At 36.7% G+C, this 24,392-nt stretch overlaps 1 protein-coding gene across 2 annotated transcripts in view; it reads right to left on the minus strand.

Annotated features, from left to right (window-relative positions):
* PPM1F (protein phosphatase, Mg2+/Mn2+ dependent 1F) overlaps positions 1 to 24,392 on the minus strand; it is a 504,486-nt gene that overhangs the window by 365,992 nt on the left and 114,102 nt on the right. For both annotated transcript variants that reach the window (XM_044068735.1, XM_044068736.1), the window contains exon 2: positions 5,223 to 5,453. In XM_044068735.1, coding sequence (XP_043924670.1) covers positions 5,223 to 5,428 — 206 coding nt within the window. In that variant the 5' untranslated portion in view covers positions 5,429 to 5,453. The remainder of the gene's footprint in view (positions 1 to 5,222; positions 5,454 to 24,392) is intronic.

Consider the following 24,392-nt stretch of genomic DNA (forward strand, 5'->3'; position numbering starts at 1 on the left):
AACAAGCATTAACAAAATAATAAGCAATCCAAAAAGTAAACTGAGGACAGTTCAGTGCCAACCTATATAAAGTGCAGTAACCAAGAGCCAACGTACAGAAAGTATAGAACTGAAGTCTTGTTGGGATGAAAACGCAGTGAATCAGTTGTGTTTAAGTGTTTTTAAGTTTATGAATAAAAGTGACAATTTTGCCTGGTTCTGGTTTGCCTGGTCCTTCACAAGTGCCTTTAAGTAAGTTCTTGGAAAATAATAAGCAATAATTTAGTTGGTTTAAGCAAGTTCTGCATGCAAGAGATTGCTTAAGTTAAAACAAAATGTTATGTATCTAAATCTTTGAGCACTCTTTAAATTATAGAAGCAGAACACTGAAAGACCTATTATGGTCTGAAGAAGGTACAGTAGGTTGAGTGGTTTAAAGAAAGGGCAAGTAGGGACACTTGATGCATGGGTCCCCTGAAATTATCTATGGTTTGGTCCCAGTTATCATCATTAGAGATAATATATAATTATCGACTATGGGATGGGTAAGGCCAAACTATAACCAAATGGATAGTTCATTTCATAGGTTCATAGGTGTGTACTAGGCTAATGGCCCTGGGGCCTTTACAAGCCTAGCCATAGGATTACCCTTGCATAGTGCCACCAGACCTTAGTACCCAGTGCCTCTGTCGAGTAGAGCCAGTGGAGTTATCCCCGGGGTGAATTTTCTGTTTGACATGTATGGGAAGTCTGTTCCATAGCATGGGCAGTCTCTGGGTTATGAAACTGTCCCTCCAACGTGTTCTGTTAATTGTGGTAATGAGATTGAGGTCTCTGGAGTGTGTGGTGTGGAGGGATTGAGATTTCTTTAGCTGCAGCATTTCTAACAGAGCTGGGTCAGACATGGCTTCATAAGTCAAGCAGAGATTGGCTCTAAGTAAATGATTCGAGCAAAAAAAGCAAACTGGCTAAGCTTAAAATGGCCCACAAGGACAGCTAGCCTAGTACTTACCTATAAACCTCTGATAGTTGTGTGAATAATTAGAAATAAGCTGGGAGGAAATAAAGGTGCAATATAATGTGAGAAGATGTGAAATCTATCCTATGTTACCATTTTTCAGCACTGTGTACGTATTAATCAAGTAGTCATAGCAGATACAGCAGATATAAGACTGGAAGGAAAGCAAACACTATTAGAAGATGGAATTACCTAGTATCAATATCCTAAGGCACATAGATTGCCCTCAGTTGGCTGAAATAACACTGATTAAAATAAATTTATGATGAAATGCACATCTATCATCTTTTCAGAGATGAAGAACACTGCAACGCTGTGGCAGTGAGAGTAGGATAAAGTTATCTGTTTGTAGAAAGTAAAGCACTGAAATTAAGTCAAGTGAGAGTTTTCTTGCAAGTTGAGGATCGTAACTGTAAAGATTGGGGGAAAATGGGTGAAGGCTGCCAGCCTAGCCAAATAGAATTTGATACACAATTCTATCATTTGTGAATATAAATGTAAAATACAGGCTTGTTTCTTAAATGAAAGAAAACACTGTAAAATGTGAACTTCAAGATTGTAGCAACATTGCCATCTGCTGTAAGGAAAACTAAGCCAATCATTTCAAATGTTCTTTGAAATTGAAATTATGTTTTGTATGTTCTTTGATCTGTAGAGCTCAGAGACATTTGGTCTGGGCTATCACGTTCTTTCTGTTGTTTTAACTTAAGGAATAATTACTGGAGTGTACATGCAAAATTTCTTTTATTGTTGTAGTTTCCTGAGCAGGTGTTAGCTTGCTAAATAATGTAGCCTGTTGGCCTGGGAACTCCAGACTAAGTGACAAAATGAGGTAATGTGTATACTGGGAAAACCTAAGTGTCAAAATAATGTAATCTGGGAGGGCCCAGCAGAAATGTTAGTGATTTTAAACTATTGCTGAGAGAGAGAGAGAGACTGTAAGCATTTTGATCTGACTATCTAACTCATCACTGCCTTGCTCTATGGAAGTAAGTTACTTTAGAAGTATGTTTTCTTGTAGAAATAGCTAGGACTATAAAGATTAGACTTGTGTTTTTCTGCTATATCAGAACTTTCCTACTGTATTGTTTTAAGTTTCTGTATGATCTCTGAACTCTTGGACAGCATTGTGGTGTAGTAGTAATGTCTTGTGTTTTAATTATTTATTATTAAATATTTTAAAACCTTTTAACTGTGGCTGGTTTGTGTAGAGACAAGTTAAGCTCTAGAGTACATTGCATATTTATAGAGTTTATTGTACAACGCCACTACAATAAGCCTTAGACTGATTAGTCACACTTACAAATTGGATAATAATATTGCACAGTAATAACTGGACACCCTTTTAAGGGTCTTTGGGTAGCTGATAAGTATTAGCTGGTGGTGACAGTAATTACTACCGTATAGTCTGGGTAAAGGGGCACAGCTGGAGAATCTGTGTCAGCCTTCCCAGGAGTGTTTGTGAAGTTGTATAAATACTTATCTCAAAGTGTGTGTGGTGTGTCACCACGGGTGGGACAGAGAGGGTACTGGAGGTTAGCTTGCCAGCTAGGTTGAGATCTGGACCCTACAGCTGTGCCAATGGGGGTATTATTGGGGACCTGGGGAGCAAGGGAGCAACCAGCCTCAGACTGACTGTGATCTCTGTGTGCACATAAGGGAAATTGTACTTTACTGTGTGTATTTGTTATCCTTTCCTCTTATATGAGATGTCCTCCCTGGTGTTAGTGGTAAGGATTGAGGCTCTTTGATTGCTGGGCCAGGGTACGGCTGTCACAGTAACCCTTGCAGATTTGATTATATATCAATGAAGCCATCAGATGGGTAACTTCAACAGCAATTGTGAAACAGCCACAGAAACCTTGTAAATCAACTGACTGAGGGCACTTCGTCAGTAGACACAAAAAAATCAAATTAATATATAACGTGAGACATTTTTCCCACAACCACCCTTTATTATATACCATTAACTCTACATTCCTGCACTTCTGAAGAACATGCAAATTCTAGCAGTACTGAATCCGTTGTCAGTAAAGGAAGAGTCAAATTAATTTATGAAAAAGACAATCAGCTCAGTGAATCCCATTTGGGGTGTCTAAGTAATAAGTGTCAACAAATTTTTCATAAAGAAACTCTTTAACAACACTTTTCTACAAATCAAGTTTACATTAAAGCAAACAACTACCCTTTATATAACTGCATAGTCTTGTACTAAAAAAAGTACAAAATCAGCCAATACTGAATCCAGTGTCAGTAAAACATACTCAGTGAAATCAATTATAAAAAAGGAAAGACGATTAACTGGATGGATACTGATTAAGAAACAGCAATGCTTCTTTGCATCTGAACTTTTTGTTTGGAACAGTCTGCAAAATTCACAAATTAAAGGCATAACACTTCCTAAGGAGTGTTAAGAGCATATATTCCAAATCTTACTATCACTAAATCCTCAAGTTGTATAAAGCCTGGTAGCTAAAAGCAGATCAGAAAGAATGAAAGCTAATATATCTTTCTCACAGTGGCCTTTTCCTCAAAAGAGGACGATTTTTCCATGACACAAAATGTAACTGCTTAACAGAAGCACGGCTTTTCTAGTCAACTTCTGGTTTTAATCAGTTCAAAGCATGTGAATGATGCAACAATCCACACAAGGGGTTTTGACTTATGTGTGTGACTGTACAGACCTTCAGTGTAATATGTTGGGTTGTGCTGCACAGAAACAATAAATAAATAATTAAAGAATGACAGAAAAGTATAAAAAATTCAAATTCACTGCACAACAATGTACAGCTGAATGGGAGGCACTGATGATGAATAACAAATGTTGCCTGATGTACACAACATTCTTATTAGAACAGATGCAAAAAAATAACAATGTTGTAAAATGAAGTTTGGCAATTAATGCAAAACTGTGTTCCCACTTCCAATCAGATCACATAAGGAGGGAAGACACCCTTCCTTGAAAAGGAAAAGGGTGTGCAGACCAGCACTTAAAACATTCACTGGTGGAGACAAGGGTGTAATACGAGTTGCAGAAACATGGCAAATATTATAAGGAGACTTGCATGCTGGATTTGTGCATACATGTGCGCATTCCAGGGCAGGCACTGTGTAAGCAAAGCACAGGTGACTGGGAGAATAACCATAGGTACTTCATGCCTTAAAAATTCAAGGAACCCATAAGTACCATCAGATGCAAATTCCTGATTTACTCCCAGTCAGGATTGCAGTTTTGTTGCCGGAACTTTGGAGCCAGGAATATATGGCAGAGGTAACTAGAACTATAAAGAGTGAGATGTATAAACTCCAAACAATGCTCAAAGGGTGAGGCTCATTATGAAGAAGTTCTAATATAATCTAAAATGGTACACACAACTTGCCATTCACTTCTGTGTTTTTTATGTGCAAATGTTGCTAAAACTTATTTTTCTGCCTATGTAGTACGATACTACATGTAGACTCTGGTAAATTCAGGCATTCAGGAAAATGGACACAGCACATGGATCTAGAAATGTGGAACAACATACACACACACACACACACACACACACATAGACACACACACACAGACACACACAGACAAAGACACACACAGACAGAGACACACACAGACACACACACACACACACAGACACACAGAGACACACACACACACACACACACACACACACACACAGATACACACACACACACACAGATACACACACACACACACACAGATACACACACACACACACACACACACACACACACACACACAGACACACACACACAGAGACACACACACACACACACACACACACACACAGAGACACACACAGACACACACACAGAGACACACACAGACACACACAGAGACACACACATACAGACACACACACACACACACACACACACACACACACACACAGACACACAGAGACACACACAGACACACACACAGAGACACACACAGAGACACACACAGACACACACACACACAGACACACACAGACACACACACACAGAGACACAGAGACACACACACACACACACAGACACACACACAGACACACACACACACACACACAGAGACACACACACACACACACAGAGACACACACACACACACACACACACACACACACACACACACACACACACACACACACACACACAGAGAGACACACACACAGAGACACACACACACATACACACACACACACACTTGATTCTTATTATTTACCTGTCGTGTAGAAGCCTGAGGCCAAACTCAATCATCTCCCCCTCCACCTCATCTGGACTCAAAATGCTGCTCTGGGGCTTTGCTGGGAGAGAAGCATCAGGATCCAACGGTGCTGGGAACTCCTGAAGAAAGGTATCCAAGAAACGTTGTGCTCTCTGGGGGACCAGTGCCATGTTACCAGAATTACTCTCAACAGGTGTAGCCATCACTTCAGCATCTCCTCTGCATTTCCTATTGGGAAAAAGATACAAAATAAATAAATAAATAAATAAATGTTAAACTTCCATAGGAAAAATACTTGACAGTTATCACTTCCTCCCATAATTTTGCCACTCACATGTTTCATACACCTTCCATAGTTCCAATCCTCCTGACACTGCTGCCCCTTGTCTAGGAGGAAGGTGGTGACCCCCCTACGCTTTATGTAGCAAAAATCTGTCATCTTCTTAGGCAGACACAGAGACCTTCATCCCCATTAACAACAATGGCAGTGTTACTTTGTTTCAAAAGGACCAGCAACCCCAGAAGCGGTGGTCATCAATGCCCACAGCTACACGAGATGTGAACTTTGCTGTCCTTTGTAGCACAACCGTCCAACCCTATACTGGTATTAGAGTCATTGTGTGGGTTTAAATGCACAAAGCCAGCCCGTGCCTGGTGCTACAGTGAGATAATCAGACAAACAAAAAGTAAAGTGCACGCCAACATAATTCCTACCATCCAACTCAACCTCTCAGCCACCACATTTCACAAGAATTATTTTGTTAGACACAACAGTCTGATTCAAAGAGAAAAACTGAACTTGTAACATCATATTTTCAGATCTGCACTCAACATTGATTGTAGCAACCAGTTTTCTTGACCAAACAGAATGCAAGCCAAGACAGTGAGGTAATACCCTGCTCTTTATCATGAAGCTGTATTAAACATTTCATTTACACCTGGCCTGCAGCTACACAGAGGGAATTCTTTAGTCTAGCCTTCTTCTGAGCAACAGAAATTAGCCCTCCCAAGCCCTTTCAAGTAGCTGTCTTCTCTCAGTATGCTACAATATGAAATGCTAAGCTTAATTCCCTCATAAGTGGTAAATACAGTCTTCTAACTTCCTAATAACTGACAAGCAAATGCAGACTAACAAGTCATTACCTGTAAATGCCACGTACATTATATCTGGTAATATGCACTACTGATGAGCCCAAATAAGGGTGAAACTTTTCTATAGGCAGTAGTATCGGGCTTGCTGGCCTGAGTGCATTAATAAGGATATGTGTCACAGCACACAGGAGTTAATTTGTTAAAACACTTTTTTATGTTTTTTAGGAGAAATGTACATATATCTTATAAAAACCATGATTAAGGAAAGTTTCAGAAATTTCTGTATGGAGTTTCCATTTTGCCTGGGTCTCTATGGATAGATCCTACATGTACCTTCTGTGGAACTTTTCTGCTTCTTCATCTAAAATGAATTTGGTATGTCCTCTCGGGTAAATGTACATCAGACATTTTTAAACTGTATGTTTCAGAAAATAAAGCTCTTCACTTACCTTATAGCGAGGAGTCCATCAGAGCCGGCCTTAGCCGAAATGGCACCCTAGGCGAAGTAGTGCTCCGGCGCCGCGTAAGCCCCACCCTCACCACAGTCATGAAACACCCCTATTTGAGCCACACCCACTGGGTCATTCCCCAAGAAAGCCACTCCAGTCATTTCCTTAAATTATTTAAATGCATAGGAAAAAAAAAGATACCTTGTAATGTAGTTAAACTGCAGCTACCTTTGCATATGTATTTTCTACTTGAAATACCAGAGCCAGATCATGGTCAAATAGGGTTCTAGGAAGGGTAATAGACCACCACCCCAGAGCAGCCCCTCCTGCAGCAACCCCCAGCAGCAGCCCCCCTCCTCAGCCATTCCAGTATTCCATTATTTGATTATCTCACCAGTTACTACGCATATGTTCTATTATTTGCTTCTACAATTATTACAGATATTGAAATAGCACAAACACTGATAGCCATTTGCTAAACAAACAATAGTCTCACAATGAAAACAGACTTAGCATGAGCAGTAAACTTCTCTGCCCTTGAAACTCACATTCAGTGAAATGACAAAACTCACATTCATTGAAACAGCATGAAAACCCACATTCATTGAAACAGCATGAAAACCCACATTCATAAAAATGCATCTGGTTGGTGGAGAATTAAGTTTACCTTTGGGCTGTTTTCAAAACAGACTCCTTGCACACATTTTTAGGGCCATACGTGTACTTATTCTTCAATTCACTTTCCTGATTGTATCAAATTAGATTCCTTGTATTATATTCCTTGTATAATACAGCACCACTTGTTAGAATATGTTTTAAATTTGTAGTTTTAAACAGTCTTTTAATAAGCAATGAAACAAAATGTATGAACCAAACACTACCCATTTCAGAAAATTTCAACAATAAAGGGCCACTCAAGACTTCAGTCATTACAATCCACCAATATTACTCCACACACACAATCTCTGCAGAAGTAAAGTCATCTGAATTCCACATTAAAGAAATTTGCAACTAATGAAGAGGTTGCTACTGGCAAACAACTTTACATATCACTGTTGTCTACAAATTCAGTGCCTGCTGCCCTTGGAAAATTAATTGCCTATATTACATTAAAAAATTGGTAAGTTGGTAATATCACAATAGGAAATGACTAACACGTTCACAGTCAATAGGTATCTCATACAAAAGGACATACTCAGGAGTGTAGAACCCCTATCCCCCCTTATAATGCACCTAATAATCAACAATCATATGGGCACTGCATATCAGCACTCCATCTACATGGTGTGGGAGTGGAATCCACAGCCTTCTGCACCAAGGGCAATTATGCTACTAACACTGCTTTCAGATTCTACAACACAGTGTGCCATTTGATAAACAAAAAACAGCTATTTGCACACTGAAAACATTTACACTTGTTACAGTGAATTAAATTTGTAGTTTTGAACATTTTCCAGTAAGTAATGAAACAAAATATATGACCCAATAATGACAAATCTGCCCATTTCAGAACATTTTAAACATTAAAGGCCCATCAAACAGTATCAGTCAATAAGCACAATCTGCAGAAGTAAACATCATCTGAATAATTCTACATTAAAGAGATTTGTAACTAATGAAGATGCTATTACTGGCAAAGAACTTTACATTTCACTTTTCCATCTACAAATTCAGTGCTTGCTGCCCTTGAAGAATTAATTGCCTACATTGCATTAAAGAAAAAAATGGTACACTGATAGTATTACAACAGAGAATGACTGAGAAACAGACAAGTTCATACTTACTAGGCATATTAAACAAAGGATGGCACACTAAGGAATGCAGAACTCCTATCCCCTCTTAAAATGCAACAAATAAATTGGCAACTAGGACATTACATACCATGCCTCCATACCTCTCAACCTCTTAGCACAAGGAGTCTGAATGAAGCCTAAAATAATGGGGGGTCAAAGGCCCCCAAACAGGGACAGATTATAAATGAAGACTTACAGACTTAGAAAGTTGCTAGAATAACATCATTTGTCTTAGCATACATTTTCTGAAGGAAATGAAGGCTGAAAATCAAATGTATGATGGCATTTAGTTATTTAAATCCTCAGTGATATGCCAGAAAAAATTCAAATTTTATGAAGAATAGGCCAAAAATATGAGGCAAAAATCTGGACATTCGGCAAAAATCTGTACAGTTGAGAGGTATGAATATATATATATATATATATATATACAAGTGGTATGTAAGAAACATAGGAAATGTAACATAGTCAAATGTAATTACATACAAAGGTAATACTTTGTAACAATTTTCTCACAAAGTCTCATCTAGAAAGTGACTACCCAGAAAGACTTAAACAAGCTAACAAAATGAACAACATATATTTTCCTGAACATATAGTAAGTAGCTTCTTTGCTTTCTCTCACAAACATAATTATTTGTTGATCATCTGTAATTCTCCTTAGTTAATAAGCAATACATTTCCATTCTTCTTATGATACTTTGTTGACAATCCATATTCCTGCTCAGTTAATAAAACAGCACAATAAGCTTTAGCCTGTTTATTATTTATGTTTTTGAATGGCTTCTTCCTTCATTCAAGCTAACTAGACATCCAGCTTCAAAAGAAATAGTTTCTGACAATTTTTACTCAATTAAAAAAGACATTTCTTTATTTTATTTAGTTACACTTTACAAACTTCCTGACAAAGAAGTCCATAACCTGATGAATGGTCCAAACACCAACAACTCAGATGCCTGTAATACTAGGACCCAGCCCCTTCCCCCCTTGCAATAGAAAAAAAAGTCTCCTGTACTTTCCACTGACAAACAAAATTGCATACTTAAAATGAATAAAATCAACAAGGGGTTGGGAGGGTGGCCTAATGGTTAAGGTGTTTGCCTTACAAACACAGGGTGCAGGGTTTGAGTCTCACAAAGGATAATTGGCTAGGCTTATAATGGCTTGAAAGGTCAGTTAGCTTAGTACTAACCTACGAACAACGTAAGCTTCTGAAGCTACAAGCCTTAAATCAGATGCATCCAGTACAAAACAGAAAAACTTTACTGTTCTCTAGACAAATTCAAGTATTCCTAAATGCAGGCATGCAACCATTCTTCTCATCTTCTATTTGTTGATGATTTAAAACTGTAGAGCTCATTACATGAGTAACTGAAAGCACAGCTGAAGGTTGTCAAAACTTCTTCAGATGATATTAGAATGTCATTTGGCCTTGATAAATGTGCAAAGGCAACCTTTAAAGCAGACAAACTGCAGCACCAGGAAAACATCAGTTTGGGACAAGAATGTGATATAAAAGAACATGACCAATAGGGAGTGTATAAATACTTGGAACTGATGAAGGATCAGCAATACAATTGGTGTCTTTAATGACTCAGTTTAAAGGACAAGAATGTCTTACCAGTGAGCCTATTTGTCCACGACCTGAAGGGAGATAGAGTGAGAAGCTCCTCTCCCCTATTTATGTGAGCATCATCTGCATTAAGTTCAGTTTTGGCAGTGACTTACAGGACCCCACCCAGCCACCCTTAATTTAAGCCATTAACCAGAGGCAGCTGGTGGTTGACTTGTGCCTTCCCCCACTTCTATCCCCCTGCTTGTATTTCAGTGGCCTCTTCATCACAGAATGTGGCTTCAGGATTAAGCCTTGGTCAATGCAAGTGGTGTTTGGAGTGGGAGGCAAGTCCTAAGGATCTTTATAATCAGGTCTGAGGCAGCTTGGCTTAGGCACCATGACCTTAATCTTGAGCTGGAAGGGTGTTGGTTATGCCACCCAGCAAAAGCATAAAGTTACAAACTGTGTTATAATGTGGTTATGAGGTTATTTTGTTGTGGCATCAGTAATGTCTAATTATTCAAAAAATAGTTGCAATGTCATATTGGTGTCTTCATTGGCTCAGTTTAGAGGACAATGTGGGATACATTTTGCATACTAACAGCTTAAGTAGACTACTCCATGTACATGGTTGTATATATTTTTACCCAAATGCACATGGGTCTATTTGTGAACCATGCAAGGCTCTGGTATGTAGCTTGGATCACACATCAGTCCAGCCCAATTACAGACAACCTTTACTAATCCTAACCTCAGGAAAAAAAATGATATATGTGCAATGACTGCAGGTCTGAGCTTTGAGGCTGTGTTCTGAATAATAAAGCACTAGCTTAATAATAAAACTACTTCTTACCTCTGCTCTTTTGCTCTAAATATTGTTTTATTCTAAGATGTATGATGCAGAATCTAACTATATATCCATATTTAAAAAAGAAAAAAAAAAAAAATATATATATATATATAGTATGTAAGGGCCCATTTCCATAAAGTTTTCAAATAAACAATTATAGGTTATATATAAACATGCATAGGTTACAGAGTCAAAGGGGACAGACAGTTCATGTTGTTAGAAGTGGTAGTGTAGTAATTATAATATGAGGAAATTTGAATTTGGATCATGCTAGGAGACAGAATTCCATAAAAAAAGCCATGCATTTGATTATAGATATATTTGCCTTGTATCTTAACCAAAGTAGGTAAAGTATGTATGGGCTTGTAGTCGATATTTTAAGGTGAAAAACTCTTGTCAATGGAAGTATGGTAACTATTTTACTAGGCATCTGTAATTTGTCTGTGGACCAGCATGAAGGCTAAATAAGTGCACTAATGCTACTGTTAAGAATGACGGTCTCATTTTGTTAAAAGTGGGTATGCAGCATCAGTAAGGTCTATAAGTTTGTTGGAAGATTTTTCCCTGATGTGATCTCTTTGAAAATAAATGTGTGATTTTGTAGATTTTCATTTTTCAGTGTGTAGGCACTCTACCTGTGTGAATGCCAGCTTTACACATAAAAGATAGGAAGGAACAGTACTGTATCAAAAGTACTACACTCTTAGCTGCAAACCAGAAGGAGCAAGAATAGCTGGTTGAAGGACACCTTTTTACTTTACAAAGTAATGGTGTTGATTTATTTTTGATGAGTAAAGACATTTTTGCTTGGTCCTAAGATAGTAGGTTTTAGCAGGTATTGCCACTTATGTCAATTATATCTTTATTCTAGGGTAAAATGATAATATGGGTTTTGTCAAGTTTTTCTAGATTTTCAGGCCTTATACCCATCTTTTTGCTCTGAGGTCATATATGATTTTCACTGTTATGTATCTACCATCAATATGCACTTGTTAAATACTCTATCATCATCTAAATTTTCCTTAGACACATAGGTACAATAAATCACCAGATCCGAATGGAAGATAAGTGGTGTTGAAAGAATACTCTGTTTTATATAGTATATACTGTCTTTTCAAACTACTGCTAGCATGATTATTAGCTTGAATAAAAGCTGCAATAATAATATGAAATATAAAGGGTTAATTTACAAATAGAATAAAATGCTAAAAACTAAGAAGTAGTAAATGTGCTGGCATAGCATAGTTAAGATTTGGGCATCCATGCGAAGGAGTATGTTATTGAAAAACAAAGTCTGTAATAACTATGTAGATGGCAGCTGCAAGGACATCCATGAAGTAAAGAAATGTAACATCAAGTTTTAGATGGTGCTGGAACACCACGTTTCAGATAATGCAAGACTGAGTTTTCATGGATCATCAAACTACAAAGAACCAAGAACAAGGGAACAAAGGAAAACTGCCAAGGAAGGTTCAAAAGTAGTTTAATAAAACTGAAACTAGACCGGTTTCAGCAGCAAGGCTTTCATCAGTAGTATAGTCAGCAAAAAGCACTTAGTCATCATCTTATATAATGTTCTCTAAGGCATCTATATGACATCACTTCCTGATAAGTCAAAAATGCAAACAAGGCAAAAGTAATTGAAAAATACAATCAAGGCAGAAGTAATTGAAAAATACATAGTTCAGTAAACAAAAAAGTTTGCCTGAGTTGCATGCATATCTCCAGATTATAATGAAAAAATCCAAAGAGACACAGTATACTGGTATATCAATGATAATAAACAAACTTAATAAAAACATACAATAAAGGGTAAATGCCCAAAAATAAACCCGAAACAAAAGTCAGGTTATAAGAATTCTGGTGTTGAATACCAGCCACAGTATCCTAAAATGAGCTGAAATGCAAAAACCTAAGCAATGCAACCTGATAAGAAATAAGTACATATATGTAATGCAAGTGATGGTTAATTACAAATTATAATTTATCATTTAATCCAGGAGGGAAAAGCCCCCCAAGTTTAATGATCCACCTTTTTTCTTTGGTATTTAGGATATCATGCCAACCTGTTTTAAAGATCGATTCCTATGATATGATCAATGATGGTGAATGTAAATTTGGCAGTGGGATGTTTGATAACATGTCTATATAGTGCATTAGTTAATCTTCTGTTTCTAATGTCACCAAGGTGTTCAGAGATCCTGACACGAAACTGTCTAGACGTTTGGCCAATATAAAATGCATGACATGTACATGTGGCAAGATAAATAATCCAGTCTGAACTGCAGTTACCAAAAACTGTATGTCGTATATTTGTCCAGTGTTCCTACTAGTGAAAGAAGTAGTTTTGAAAATATAGTTACAAAAACTGCAATGTCCACATGGATAAATGCCTGAAAGTTTATCTCCAGTAAGTGTTCTTTGAGTTGGAGTGTGATCCATGACCCTGGTTTTTATAGTGTGAAAATAGATTCCCTAAAGTTTTGCCTTTCCTATAGGAAAAATAACATCGTTCTCGAGATAATCTTCCAACAATGGATGAGAATTCAATATATTCCAGTGAGTATTAATAATATTTACTAAATTGGCACTATTCCTGCCATAAGTGGTGACAAATCTACATACATCTGATTCCTCATTATGAGTTTTAGTATTGTATTGGAGAAGAGAATCCCTGGATTTAGCATTACTAAATTGGACTGCTGACTCAATAGTACGAGTGGAATAACCTCTGGACAAAAATCTCTTGGTTAGATCCATTTGATGACTCTGAAGATCATCCACTGAGGAACAAATCCTTTTCATCCGCACAAACTGTGATTTCGGTATGTTTCGAATAATATGTTTCGGATGAAAACTATCAGCATGTAGAAGGGTATTATATTGTGAGAATTTTCTGTGTACGGACGTTCTAAGAGTGTTATCCTCCTGTCGAATTAAATTGACATCCAAATAACTGATTGCACTCCTATTATATTCCACAGTGAATTCGATACCCCAGATGTTCCCATTCAAATGTTGAATAAATTCCTGGAGGTATTCCTCACCTCCTTTCCATATAAGCCAACAGTCGTTCAGGTATCTTCTCCATATATCAATCTCAGGTAGATATATGTTGTGCAAAGGGTCATATAAAATCATATCTTCCATGTAGCCCATAAAAAGATCAGCATAGATGGGTGCAAAGGATGCACCCATAGCCATACCCTGTAGTTGCCAATAGCAGTTTTGTTGGAAATAAAAAACATTTTTAGTTAGAATGTGTTCAGCCATACACAACATTAAGGTGTTCATCCCTGGGGGGTATAAATTGGTTTTATTTAGCCAGTATTCCAAGGCATTAATACCCGCCCAATGAGGGATGCTGGTATAAAGCGAGGATACATCAAGGGTACACATAAGCCATTCAGGGTCCAATTGAGACTCGGTGACTATCTGCAAAAATTCAGTCGTGTCCTTGATTCTTGCTCTAACACATGTTAACAGTGGTTTCAATTTTTCAGTTAGAAAAACAGACAAGGGTTCAGTGAGTGACCCAATGCCAGATACAATCGGTCTGCCTGGTGGCTGATCAATGGACTTATGAATCTTAGGAAGTAGATAAAGTTGTTGTTTCGTAGGATCCTTAACCGTCAAATGAGTTTTGGTTTTATCAGAGATAATTCCAGATTCTACAGCCTTTTCCTAAAATTCATTAATTTCCAAGGCAAAACCTGGAGTCGGATCAATCTCCATCTTCATGTAATGATGATGGTTGGAAAGTTGTCTAAGACCTTCATTCACATAATACTCAGTATCCATCACCACCACCGCACTTTGTCGGCAGAAATAATAACAATATCCGTATTGTTTCTGAGTTGTGTGAGTGCTATTTGTTCCTTCCTAGACATGTTATGCTTTATAGTGTCACCAGAACCCAAATTGAAGTGTATATCCTTTATAACCGCCTGCTGGAAAACAGCAACATGTTTATCCATGGGAGGGTTAAATGTAGATTTGTGAAATCTAAAATCAGATGATCTTTGAGCATTGTCAGTTTGATCTTGTTGTTGAAAAAATAATTTCAAGTTAATTTTCCTACAAAAATCCATTGTATCAGAAACCAAAATACTTTCATCAGTGAAAAACAGGTATAAAACCAAGGCCTTTATTAAGAAGGAATATTGATCATCAGTCAAAATATGACTTGAAATATTTAAAACATTAGTACATGAATGATTTCCTTCACTATCGACATGAAGAGCTCTTCTAAGTTTTGACCTCTGTGTTTCCTTCCTGCCCTGTGTTTTCCCCTAAAGGGACCTCAGTCCTTGACCCTTTAGCATTTGGAGAATCACCAATATTAGGTGTCTCAGTATCAGTAGTCGAAGAATCCTCACCAGAGGTAATAAAGCTAGGCCCAGTCTTTTTAAAATAGACCTTGGTCTTTTTGCGTATAAATGAAGCATTCTTGGTACCATGAGCAAACCTCACACCCCTTTGTGAATCAAATTGTTTGCCCTATCATAATCTTCCTTATCCCGGGCAAATTTATGCAATTTCTTTTTTTAAGGTTATTTTCCAAAATAGAGATTTCTTTAGATAATTTGCCAAGACAACCCTGAAAACTAGCCTCATGTTCAAACCGTTTCAGGTTGTTACATGTTTTCTACTTCAATAATATTACTCTGTATTGTTCTCTCATAGAAAGAGGCCAAAATGTTAACTCTAATCATGGCAGCCTCCTGTTGTGCTTGTTGCCAATCTTTCAACAGAGTTTCATCCGGTGTGCCCACTAGTGGTTGGATTTTACATCTCAATCCTCTAGGGGATATATTCTGTATTTGGTAAGCTTTAAACAATTTACTGTGCCAAATGTTTGTTCTAAGCATCTTAATTTGTTTACCTAATTGAAAGAATAAGTTTTCGCAACCGTCAACTGGATCCATGATTACCAAATCCACCTTTTCTGTATGTTCAGTTCCTATGCCAAAAATTTTTAAGTCATCCTTGTCGGAGCATAAACCAGATAACAATTTACTGAGATCCATGACAATAAGTTGCAATGAACCGGAGGAAGAAGATATAAAAAAATAAAAATGAACCCTGAAAAGATTCTTTTATTCTTGAGGGTTGAATTGGCAAATCACGAATAAGTCCAAAACAGAAAATCACAATCAGAGTCACAAAGAAGTTGAAGCCAGAATAAATGGCAAATGTAACCCTATATATAGGGGAATAATTAACCCTAGCACCTAGGCAAAAATGCTATACAGACCAAAAGTCAAAGGCCTGTAATGTCTAAAATGCAATGTTCTGAGTAATGCACAACCTACAGTTGTTCAGAGGTGGCTAAATCCATATGGAGTATAACAATATGTAATGAATTTAAGCCAGACACACTTATGCACCTTATTTAAATCAGATAACAATATTAAGAAATCAATAATTGTTCAATACAGTCCTCAGATGAAATTGTTATCAAAGGTATAAATGTACAGATGATTATTGTCAGCACTGTATACCCAGCAATTATTCTAAAGAAGACCTGAGTGCAACACTGGGCAAACAAAACAAAAGCCCTCAAGATATATGACCAATATTGACTCAAATGTAAAACAAAACATGAATCAGTAGGAACATAGGAATGAACAGATATAAGCAATAATATTGTATCAACCTAGTGTATATAACAATGGCTAGTTCATCATAATCAAATGAAATAAAATAAAATTATGCACATATTACAAACTGAGCACCAATACATGAAATGTCCTTGAAAAAATAGCAATGTTGTATTGTGCTACAACAGTGCTCAGAAATCCAGTATAAAAGAAGCGACTAGGCAAAATAATATGAAATATACACGTGTTGTAAACTAAGAACACATACATGAAAAGTCTTGAAAAAATGGCACTGTTATATTGTGCTACAACAGTTCTCTAAAGTCCAGTGTTCAAGAAAAAACGACTTAACAACACCATCCAGACAGTTAAATGATTGTCACAGAAAATTTCTTCATTATGGTAAAACAATTACCAATGAAAATTAATCCAAAATAGATGTCAAGAACAGTACCTGGAAAGATGAAGTTTGAAATGTATTAGGACCCTTAAAAGTTGTTCCAAACAATGTCCCAAAGGCCAAATCGATCCTCGAAGTCCTGATATGTCCAAAACAGTATGGAAACCACAGCGACCTTGAAAACAAATCCCAATCCGAAGATGGTGGAAAACACTTGCAACCACGTAAAGCATAACGATAAACTCAACAGCGTTAATGCATCCAATATACTCACTTGTTAACTTAGATAAACATGATAAACCAACAAAACCAAAAAGGATGACCAAAAGTCAATCCTTTAAAAGAAAGCGATGTAGATGCCATGCATCCGAAAATAACGATGTCCAGGATGAAAATCCTAAGCAATCCACAAAAAGATGACTACCTGAATGGTAGAACTCCCAAACGCCAACAGCCAGCACAAGCGAAAATCAATGTAGTGTATAGGAGCTAGCAAGTTAGGCTGGTGCACGGCAAGAGCACTTGTTAGACCCAAAATCAGAAAAGGCCAGCACCAAGGAAGGTTCAAAAGTAGTTTAATAAAACTGAAACTAGACCGGTTTCAGCAGCAAGGCTTTCATCAGTAGTATAGTCAGCAAAAGCACTTAGTCATCATCTTATATAATGTTCTCTAAGGCATCTATATGACATCACTTCCTGATAAGTCAAAAATGCAAACAAGGCAAAAGTAATTGAAAAATACAATCAAGGCAGAAGTAATTGAAAAATACATAGTTCAGTAAACAAAATAGTTTGCCTGAGTTGCATGCATATCTCCAGATTATAATGAAAAAATCCAAAGAGACACAGTATACTGGTATATCAATGATAATAAACAAACTTAATAAAAAACATACAATAAAGGGTAAATGCCCAAAAATAAACCCGAAACAAAAGTCAGGTTATAAGAATTCTGGTGTTGAATACCAGCCACAGTATCCTAAAATGAGCTGAAATGCAAAAACCTAAGCAATGCAACCTGATAAGAAATAAGTACATATATGTAATGCAAGTGATGGTTAATTACAAATTATAATTTATCATTTAATCCAGGAGGGAAAAGCCCCCCAAGTTTAATGATCCACCTTTTTTCTTTGGTATTTAGGATACAAATTTACATTCACCATCATTGATCATATCATAGGGAATCGATCTTTTAAAACAGGTTGGCATGATATCCTAAATACCAAAGAAAAAAGGTGGATCATTAAACTTGGGGGGCTTTTCCCTCCTGGATTAAATGATAAATTATAATTTGTAATTAACCATCACTTGCATTACATATATGTACTTATTTCTTATCAGGTTGCATTGCTTAGGTTTTTGCATTTCAGCTCATTTTAGGATACTGTGGCTGGTATTCAACACCAGAATTCTTATAACCTGACTTTTGTTTCGGGTTTATTTTTGGGCATTTACCCTTTATTGTATGTTTTTATTAAGTTTGTTTATTATCATTGATATACCAGTATACTGTGTCTCTTTGGATTTTTCATTATAATCTGGAGATATGCATGCAACTCAGGCAAACTTTTTGTTTACTGAACTATGTATTTTTCAATTACTTCTGCCTTGATTGTATTTTCAATTACTTTTGCCTTGTTTGCATTTTTGACTTATCAGGAAGTGATGTCATATAGATGCCTTAGAGAACATTATATAAGATGATGACTAAGTGCTTTTGCTGACTATACTACTGATGAAAGCCTTGCTGCTGAAACCGGTCTAGTTTCAGTTTTATTAAACTACTTTTGAACCTTCCTTGGTGCTGGCCTTTTTCTGATTTTGGGTCTAACAAGTGCTCTTGCCGTGCACCAGCCTAACTTGCTAGCTCCTATACACCACATTGATTTTCGCTTGTGCTGGCTGTTGGCGTTTGGGAGTTCTACCATTCAGGTAGTCATCTTTTTGTGGATTGCTTAGGATTTTTCATCCTGGACATCGTTATTTTCGGATGCATGGCATCTACATCGCTTTTTAAAGGATTGACTTTTGGTCATCCTTTTTGGTTTTGTTGGTTTATCATGTTTATCTAAGTTAACAAGTGAGTATATTGGATGCATTAACGCTGTTGAGTTTATCGTTATGCTTACACGTGGTTGCAAGTGTTTTTCCACCATCTTCGGATTGGGATTTGTTTTTCAAGGTCGTGTGGTTTCCATACTGTTTTGGACATATCAGGACTTCGAGGATCGATTTGGCCTTTTGGGACATTGTTTGGAACAACTTTTAAGGGTCCTAATACATTTCAAACTTCATCTTTCCAGGTACTGTTCTTGACATCTATTTTGGATTAATTTTCATTGGTAATTGTTTTACCATAATGAAGAAATTTTCTGTGACAATCATTTAACTGTCTGGATGGTGTTGTTAAGTCGTTTTTCTTGAACACTGGACTTTAGAGAACTGTTGTAGCACAATATAACAGTGCCATTTTTTCAGGACTTTTCATGTATGTGTTCTTAGTTTACAACACGTGTATATTTCATATTATTTTGCCTAGTCGTTTTCTTTTTTATACTGGATTTCTGAGCACTGTTGTAGCACAATACAACATTGCTATTTTTTCAAGGACATTTCATGTATTGGTGCTCAGTTTGTAATATGTGCATAATTTTATTTTATTTCATTTGATTATGATGAACTAGCCATTGTTATATACACTAGGTTGATATAATATTATTGCTTATATCTGTTCATTCCTATGTTCCTACTGATTCATGTTTTGTTTTACATTTGAGTCAATATTGGTCATATATCTTGAGGGCTTTTGTTTTGTTTGCCCAGTGTTGCACTCAGGTCTTCTTTTAGAATAATTGCTGGGTATACAGTGCTGACAATAATCATCTGTACATTTATACCTTTGATAACAATTTCATCTGAGGACTGTATTGAACAATTATTGATTTCTTAATATTGTTATCTGATTTAAATAAGGTGCATAAGTGTGTCTGGCTTAAATTCATTACATATTGTTATACTCCATATGGATTTAGCCACCTCTGAACAACTGTAGGTTGTGCATTACTCAGAACATTGCATTTTAGACATTACAGGCCTTTGACTTTTTGGTCTGTATAGCATTTTTGCCTAGGTGCTAGGGTTAATTATTTCCCTATATATAGGGTTACATTTGCCATTTATTCTGGCTTCAACTTCTTTGTGACTCTGATTGTGATTTTCTGTTTTGGACTTATTCGTGATTTGCCAATTCAACCCTCAAGAATAAAAGAATCTTTTCAGGGTTCATTTTATTTTTATTTTTATATCTTCTTCCTCCGGTTCATTGCAACTTATTGTCATGGATCTCAGTAAATTGTTATCTGGTTTATGCTCCGACAAGGATGACTTAAAAATTTTTGGCATAGGAACTGAACATACAGAAAAGGTGGATTTGGTAATCATGGATCCAGTTGACGGTTGCGAAAACTTATTCTTTCAATTAGGTAAACAAATTAAGATGCTTAGAACAAACATTTGGCACAGTAAATTGTTTAAAGCTTACCAAATACAGAATATATCCCCTAGAGGATTGAGATGTAAAATCCAACCACTAGTGGGCACACCGGATGAAACTCTGTTGAAAGATTGGCAACAAGCACAACAGGAGGCTGCCATGATTAGAGTTAACATTTTGGCCTCTTTCTATGAGAGAACAATACAGAGTAATATTATTGAAGTAGAAACAACATGTAACAACCTGAAACGGTTTGAACATGAGGCTAGTTTTCAGGGTTGTCTTGGCAAATTATCTAAAGAAATCTCTATTTTGGAAAATAACCTTAAGAAAAAGAAATTGCATAAATTTGCCGGGATAAGGAAGATTATGATAGGGGCAAACAATTTGATTCACAAAGGGTGTGAGGTTTGCTCATGGTACCAAGAATGCTTCATTTATACGCAAAAAAAGACCAAGGTCTATTTTAAAAAAGACTGGGCCTAGCTTTATTACCTCTGGTGAGGATTCTTCGACTACTGATACTGAGACACCTAATATTGGTGATTCTCCAAATGCTAAAAGGGTCGAAGGACAGAGGGCCCTTTAGGGGAAAAAACACAGGGCAGGAAGGAAACACAGAGGTCAAAAACTTAGAAGAGCTCTTCATGTCGATAGTGAAGTAAATCATTCATGTACTAATGTTTTAAATATTTCAAGTCATATTTTGACTGATGATCAATATTCCCTTCTTAATAAAGGCCTTGGTTTTATACCTGGATTTTTCACTGATGAAAGTATTTTGGTTTCTGATACAATGGATTTTTGTAGGAAAATTAACTTGAAATTATTTTTTCAACAACAAGATCAAACTGACAATGCTCAAAGATCATCTGATTTTAGATTTCACAAATCTACATTTAACCCTCCCATGGATAAACATGTTGCTGTTTTCCAGCAGGCGGTTATAAAGGATATACACTTCAATTTGGGTTCTGGTGACACTATAAAGCATAACATGTCTAGGAAGGAACAAATAGCACTCACACAACTCAGAAACAATACGGATATTGTTATTATTTCTGCCGACAAAGGGGTGCGGTGGTGGTGATGGATACTGAGTATTATGTGAATGAAGGTCTTAGACAACTTTCCAACCATCATCATTACATGAAGATGGAGATTGATCCGACTCCAGGTTTTACCTTGGAAATTAATGAATTTTTGGAAAAGGCTGTAGAATCTGGAATTATCTCTGATAAAACCAAAACTCATTTGACGGTTAAGGATCCTACGAAACAACAACTTTATCTACTTCCTAAGATTCATAAGTCCATTGATCAGCCACCAGGCAGACCGATTGTATCTGGCATTGGGTCACTCACTGAACCCTTGTCTGTTTTTCTAACTGAAAAATTGAAACCACTGTTAACATGTGTTAGAGCAAGAATCAAGGACACGACTGAATTTTTGCAGATAGTCTCCGAGTCTCAATTGGACCCTGAATGGCTTATGTGTACCCTTGATGTATCCTCGCTTTATACCAGCATCCCTCATTGGGCGGATATTAATGCCTTGGAATACTGGCTAAATAAAACCAATTTATACCCCCCAGGGATGAACACCTTAATGTTGTGTATGGCTGAACACATTCTAACTAAAAATGTTTTTTATTTCCAACAAAACTGCTATTGGCAACTACAGGGTACGGCTATGGGTGCATCCTTTGCACCCATCTATGCTGATCTTTTTATGGGCTACATGGAAGATATGATTTTATATGACCCTTTGCACAACATATATCTACCTGAGATTGATATAAGGAGAAGATACCTGGACGACTGTTGGCTTATATGGAAAGGAGGTGAGGAATACCTCCAGGAATTTATTCAACATTTGAATGGGAACATCTGGGGTGTCGAATTCACTGTGGAATATAATAGGAGTGCAATCAGTTATTTGGATGTCAATTTAATTCGACAGGAGGATAACACTCTTAGAACGTCCGTACACAGAAAATTCTCACAATATAATACCCTTCTACATGCTGATAGTTTTCATCCGAAACATATTATTCGAACATACCGAAATCACAGTTTGTGCGGATGAAAAGGATTTGTTCCTCAGTGGATGATCTTCAGAGTCATCAAATGGATCTAACCAAGAGATTTTTGTCCAGAGGTTATTCCACTCGCACTATTGAGTCAGCAGTCCAATTTAGTAATGCTAAATCCAGGGATTCTCTTCTCCAATACAATACTAAAACTCATAATGAGGAATCAGATGTATGTAGATTTGTCACCACTTATGGCAGGAATAGTGCCAATTTAGTAAATATTATTAATACTCACTGGAATATATTGAATTCTCATCCATTGTTGGAAGATTATCTCGAGAACGATGTTATTTTTCCTATAGGAAAGGCAAAACTTTAGGGAATCTATTTTCACACTATAAAAACCAGGGTCATGGATCACACTCCAACTCAAAGAACACTTACTGGAGATAAACTTTCAGGCATTTATCCATGTGGACATTGCAGTTTTTGTAACTATATTTTCAAAACTACTTCTTTCACTAGTAGGAACACTGGACAAATATACGACATACAGTTTTTTGGTAACTGCAGTTCAGACTGGATTATTTATCTTGCCACATGTACATGTCATGCATTTTATATTGGCCAAACGTCTAGACAGTTTCGTGTCAGGATCTCTGAACACCTTGGTGACATTAGAAACAGAAGATTAACTAATGCACTATATAGACATGTTATCAAACATCCCACTGCCAAATTTACATTCACCATCATTGATCATATCATAGGGAATCGATCTTTTAAAACAGGTTGGCATGATATCCTAAATACCAAAGAAAAAAGGTGGATCATTAAACTTGGGGGGCTTTTCCCTCCTGGATTAAATGATAAATTATAATTTGTAATTAACCATCACTTGCATTACATATATGTACTTATTTCTTATCAGGTTGCATTGCTTATGTTTTTGAATTTCAGCTCATTTTAGGATACTGTGGCTGGTATTCAACACCAGAATTCTTATAACCTGACTTTCGTTTCGGGTTTATTTTTGGGCATTTACCCTTTATTGTATGTTTTTTATTAAGTTTGTTTATTATCATTGATATACCAGTATACTGTGTCTCTTTGGATTTTTTCATTATAATCTGGAGATATGCATGCAACTCAGGCAAACTTTTTTGTTTACTGAACTATGTATTTTTCAATTACTTCTGCCTTGATTGTATTTTTCAATTTCTTTTGCCTTGTTTGCATTTTTGACTTATCAGGAAGTGATGTCATATAGATGCCTTAGAGAACATTATATAAGATGATGACTAAGTGCTTTTTGCTGACTATACTACTGATGAAAGCCTTGCTGCTGAAACCGGTCTAGTTTCAGTTTTATTAAACTACTTTTGAACCTTCCTTGGTGCTGGCCTTTTTCTGATTTTGGGTCTAACAAGTGCTCTTGCCGTGCACCAGCCTAACTTGCTAGCTCCTATACACAACAAAGGAAAACTGTTATACAAGGGAAAGAACTGTATTACATCAGATTTTGAGAAAAATACCAGACCTTTTGGTATAAATGTAACTATGCATAAACTGATTTTGGGAATTTGCTATAGAGAGTTGACAGCATATGTGTTGTGTGTTTGTAGACCCAAAAGTCACATGTAACAGAAATGTTGTACTAACTAAAGCAGTTTATTGAAGCAGTTTGCCTCCATGTATTTATTGTACTTAGTACAATCCAGTATCTAAAAGAAGCTGTTCATACTAAGAGTTAATATACTGTGGTGTGTATGCATGTAAATGCAACTAACAGCAAGATAAACAGAAAGACGTACATAGAATTTACAGAATTCTTCAGGTGTTTCACCATTTAGGTGTCTTGACAAACTATATTCTCCATGAACTGAAATATAAA

The sequence above is a fragment of the Protopterus annectens genome, chromosome 4.part0, assembly GCF_019279795.1.
Source record: "Protopterus annectens isolate FY-2018-M chromosome 4.part0, PAN1.0, whole genome shotgun sequence".
Taxonomy (NCBI): domain Eukaryota; kingdom Metazoa; phylum Chordata; order Ceratodontiformes; family Protopteridae; genus Protopterus; species Protopterus annectens.